The sequence below is a fragment of the Centruroides sculpturatus genome, unplaced genomic scaffold (genome assembly GCF_000671375.1).
Source record: "Centruroides sculpturatus isolate CEXI.00-Female unplaced genomic scaffold, Cexi_2.0 scaffold352, whole genome shotgun sequence".
Taxonomy (NCBI): Eukaryota; Metazoa; Arthropoda; class Arachnida; order Scorpiones; family Buthidae; genus Centruroides; species Centruroides sculpturatus.
Window position 1 is genome coordinate 381,054 of NW_019384489.1, and position 4,970 is coordinate 386,023.

At 29.4% G+C, this 4,970-nt stretch overlaps 1 protein-coding gene across 1 annotated transcript; it reads right to left on the bottom strand.

Annotated features, from left to right (window-relative positions):
- Nucleotides 1-1,227: 1,227 nt before the first annotated feature.
- LOC111621703 (lipopolysaccharide-induced tumor necrosis factor-alpha factor homolog) lies at nt 1,228-3,768 on the bottom strand. The gene is made up of 4 exons (XM_023363925.1): nt 2,962-3,768; nt 1,702-1,750; nt 1,473-1,635; nt 1,228-1,378 (listed from the first exon to the last, which is right to left on the bottom strand). The coding sequence occupies exons 2-4, from the start codon at nt 1,718-1,720 to the stop codon at nt 1,282-1,284; spliced, it is 279 nt and encodes a 92-aa protein (XP_023219693.1). The 5' UTR covers nt 1,721-1,750; nt 2,962-3,768; the 3' UTR covers nt 1,228-1,281.
- Between the last annotated feature and the right edge of the window lie 1,202 nt (nt 3,769-4,970).

Sequence of the window (4,970 nt, forward strand, 5' to 3'; positions counted from 1 at the left end):
CTACGTCACAAACAGAACACAAAAAAGTATTGTGATTTAAAAATTTTAAAAATCGCATACATATAGGCCTATATATATAAATAAAAGTACGAAATTAACTTTTTAACACTAAAAATAGCTAAAATTTATTTTTAAATTTTATATAAAAATTCAAATATTTATGCCAACAAATAAATCGAGTTTAATATAAAAAAACAAAAAAAAACATTTACGCACATGTTTAATCATGAGCATATTAGCGCCCTCTAAATTTTGAAATACGAACTAATAAATTTATAATTAATTAATAATGTAATTAACGACACAATAATAAAATGACAAAATTTAAGTTGTATAATAATAATAATAGTAATAATAATAATACATTTTATTTGAAAATATAAAGGAAAGTTTCGTAATCGTGTACAATAAATACAATGGCATTTGGGTCATCGGAGAAAGCGTTTTAAAGATTTCTTTTTGTCACGTTGTACATTATATAAATATTAACGTATACATGCACAACTGTAAGAAAAAATATCATAATTTTTAGTTTTTCTTCTTAAAGTAGACTTCGTGTAGAAGTATTGAAGAGATGACCCGATTCGAATTATGCAACAATTTCAAAATACAGCGATACAGCACAATTGTTTTAAATGGTGAAAAATGGCGGAAAAAGTTTATTTTTTTTTCAATTTTTTTTATATAGAAAGTAATGGCGAATAATAATAATAATAATAATAATTAAAACTTTGCTTTAAGAAAATCTTTTAGAAGAGTATAAAGATAAGTTCGCTATTATTAAAAAAATAAAATATACGAATAAATTCATATATATATATATTTTTTATAAATATAATATCATATAGCGCTCGTGTTGAACATTAAAAAATCTCTCAGAAATCGTATACTGCAATTTATAAATTAAAAAAATACATATACAAACATTCATATTTTTTGGTATAAAAAATCATTTTTTACAGATAATTAATTAAATATAAATATTTTTTAACTTTTTTTAATGTTTTTTTTATATAGAAACAACGAACATATATATATATATATATATATAGGAGGACTTGTTTATCAGTAACAAAAATACTGTGCAATTGTCCAACTTTGGAATTCTCAGAGCATTGGATATCACTATATAAGTTACTCAATTGAGTATAATGCCTCATGATATTATATTCTTGTTAGTGCTTATAGAATTGCTTGCAAGTTTCATTTATATCTGTTTCNAAAAAACATTATTTATTTTTTTTTTTTGGTTTTTAAACTTGGTAAAGACGTGAGTAAAAGTTATGAGCTTCGACTCCTCATAGCCAAAGTTTCTTGGCATTGTGGACAAGTGTGAATGATGTCTTTGAAACAAGTCATAATGAATGGTAAGCAACAACTGAAATGAAAAAAAATATAATAAAAAAACTGGTTACGTTCATTCATTCGACCCGTTTAAAGCGAGAAAGAGATTTCAAAATGGCATCATTTACCATAATAATGGTGTCAAAGCGCTTGCCATTAGATAAGCAAAGGCTCCAGTAACTTTAGTAACTTCTGTCATTACTTTTTTCCTGCATTTTGGACAGACCGCTTCCACTGGCTTATCACCAACCTCTGATGGGAATCTATGGTAAGATTCCGTTGGAGACGATACTGTACAGGAGTAAATTTCTACTTAATTTTAAATTATCCAAGTAGAAAATTTGTTAGACGTATTACCTGATTCTTTATCTTCCATAACGCTTTCTGCTGCGGTGTGTATATATTCCTACATTGGGAAATGGTTGAGTAAAGAAGAAAAAAAGCAAATTGCAAACTCCAGATTTTCAAAAATATTCAAAAAAATTATCATATTTATCGGCTAAAAAAACACGTTCGAAATAAATCGCAAAAACTCTCAAAGAGGTAATTCATCAAAGAGAAATTACTCTAATGCCCAGGGGGTATATATATGAAACGAGATCTTTTTAAAATTTAAATTAATATAAAATCATTTATTTTGTCTCCTAAATTGTACACAGAGAGAAATTCTACGTACTTATTATTAAAAAAATCACGTAGGCCTAATTATAGCTAAAATAGTTATGTAAATTTCTTCATAATTCGCTTTTGTAATGAGTTTCAAAATAGCTTAAGTAGATAGTGACTCAGTGTTACTGCAATGAATAAGTTTTTAGGTCGCTATACTTTCGAACAAAGAAATGGCCATAAAATTTTCTTGTAAATTTATATATCTTTTTTTTTTTAACTGGCACAGAACAAAAGAAATGTCTTGATAGGCATGAATCTTTTAACTATGGTAAGAAATAAACATAGGCAATAATAGTAATAATAATAATGGTAAATTATCTTACCTGGTTAAACGAGAGACAATAAAGTCAATTCGATGTTTTCTGTTTGTTTGGCTATTTTCAAATGAGTCAAACTGAGGCTAAATTAGTTAATTTCCCATAGGATAGTATAATTTGCAACGAACAGACAAAACGTTAATACAATTTCGTAAATAATAAAGAATCTTGCATCCACACTTTTACTTATTAAAATCAGCCATTTTTTAATAAAAATACAAACATTTTTTTAGTAATTAACAGCCGGTTGCAAGTTGCAACCGCCTGTTAAGAAACTAACATGCTGTAACAATAATACACAAACGTGGAATTTATCGATCTGTTTACATTTCTATCAACAAAAGTTTCTATCGATATTTCGAACTATTTATCGCCGCAATAAGGTAATTATTACTGCACTAAAAAAAAAAACAAACAAAAAAAAAGGTGAAGCGTTAACAGCGTCGATACGGGAGGGGGAAGTTTATGAAAGGCATAAGTATGTAGAGTAATTGCTCTTAAACAATCGCTTAACGGCCGTTAAAAGTTATCTTAAAGATGATAAACTAACAGCGAGATACTTAATTATTTTACGAGGCAGGAAAAAAAAGGAAAAGAATTTAAGTCGTTGTTCGTTTTCTCGGTTACTTACTTTTTCAAGATCTCTGGAGAGAAGAGTATAAAAATAGTCCAAGTTTTCCTTCCAACGATTTGATTACTCAATTCAATGTTGAATGCTTAGAGGATATTGATCTACCATATCTCATGTTGAGATACCGAGTTCCTAACTGAACTTTATGGAATCTCTTGGGCCACACCCTAACACAAGCACAATGGAAACTGGCTGGTTTAACATTCAATCGATAAAAACAGTCACTATGGCGACGTCTCTTGTTAGGACCAGACTATGTTTACAACATTCTGTGAAGTGCCTGGCAAATTATTCAAAGCTTAACACGTGATACTTTACAATTGTTTTCGATACATTTTATCGATGTCCCGATATTGTTTGATTAGAATTAAATGAAAATTCGAAGGTGTTTAATGTGTGATAACGCTTACAGTATTGTTTCTAATAGGATTTTTAAAATATTTTTCTTTTACAGTATTGTCCCGGTATGGTAATTGTATTATAATTTATTTATAGCGTTTGCACTATTAATAATTTTGACACAAAATCTAAATTGTGTGAGAACGAAACATTCGTTGTAAGAGAATGGGATCGTTAGCAAAAGGCCAACGATCTCTTATCGTATTTTCCATATAAAATTTCATTATAAATAAAGAGAGCCATACACGAAAATGCACTCCAAGCTAAACAAATATTATACGTAATAAAAAGGTATAAAAGGCCCCAGAATGTTAAACAAAAGTTAAGATTATTTAACAAATAATTTTATAAAACGTGAAAGAAAAATATCCAGTAAATCAATGGAAGAGCTTGAAATATCTCTATTTAAACTTAAGTATAAATATATTAAATAAAAAGAATTCCATTAAAGTTTTAATGGATTTAGTTTTATCAAAAAACTTTGATAAAACTAAATCCATTTTAAATTTAAGAGGGAAAAAATCATTGATAAACCAAACACCAAAGTCACGATATCAATATACATATTTGAGTCACGAGATATTTCGTGTACTTAAAGAATTTTTTTCTTTTTTAAGATTTAACAAATAAAAAAAAAGATCGTGTGTCCAAGATTAACAATTCAATAAAAATTAATCAAATAATTCTTTTAAAAATGAGATTCTTTAGAAAATTCACTAAGTAATTCTGTTTCAACAAATATTTCCATATTCAAAAGTTAAAATAAAAGTCAATGATAAAGCATTTAATTAAAGAAGTGATATTTTAGAAACTCGTGTAGAAACATTCTACCTTAAAAAAATCTTCTTCTCCCTGGGACACTAAGGCCCACCAGTAGCCGAATGGATAAAACCATCAAACACTGGTAGTGGGTTCGCGCCTGGTCATGGAGTTTTCTCGTTTTCTTCACGTTAGTAACACCTAAAGGTGCCAGTTTCCCGTAAAAAGACCTTTCTGGAGGTATTTCTTCCCCCTTTGGCAGAATGCCACGATATATGAACGTATGCCGTATATGAACAAAATCGAACCCTGGGGCACCGAAAGGGCCTCCTTTCAGCAAGCCGATTATGGATTTGAAGGACGGGGCCCGACAAATCCGAACGGACCACCTGAAAAGTCCTGGAGTTATTTCGAACCGTCCGGATTCGATTCCGGATCCCTGTGGTAGGCTTATCCGCTTGTGGTAGGTACCATCTTATCCGCTCGGCCACCCGCCGTGTAAATCTAGCTTATTTAATTCTTGCCGTCTTGTATCGTTGTGTATAATACACAAATCGATTTAATTTAAGTAGGTTACTTCGTTTCTGGCTTTATAAGAAAAATCTATCAAAATTCACATTCAAATTATATTCAAATTAGCATCAGCGAAACGTTTTCGACGGGATTATTTATTCATCGCCGCTTTTTAAGTTAAAAGATTTTCTGTGTTATTCTTTCGTTATTTAAATTTATTATTCTACCGCATTATAAATGCCATGTGACTTGGCTTTTTTTTTCTTCTCTTTTCTTTCAATTTTCTAAAGTAACGCCATTTAAGAAACTTTCTCCTTTGTGTTTCATAACTGACTTTA

Excerpts from the sequence above, each read along its gene's own strand:
- LOC111621703 (XM_023363925.1), bottom strand. Across the intron at positions 1,379-1,472 it reads GCTTTGACACCATTATTATG|TTGTTGCTTACCATTCATTA; the intron begins GTAAATGATGCC and ends TTTTCATTTCAG.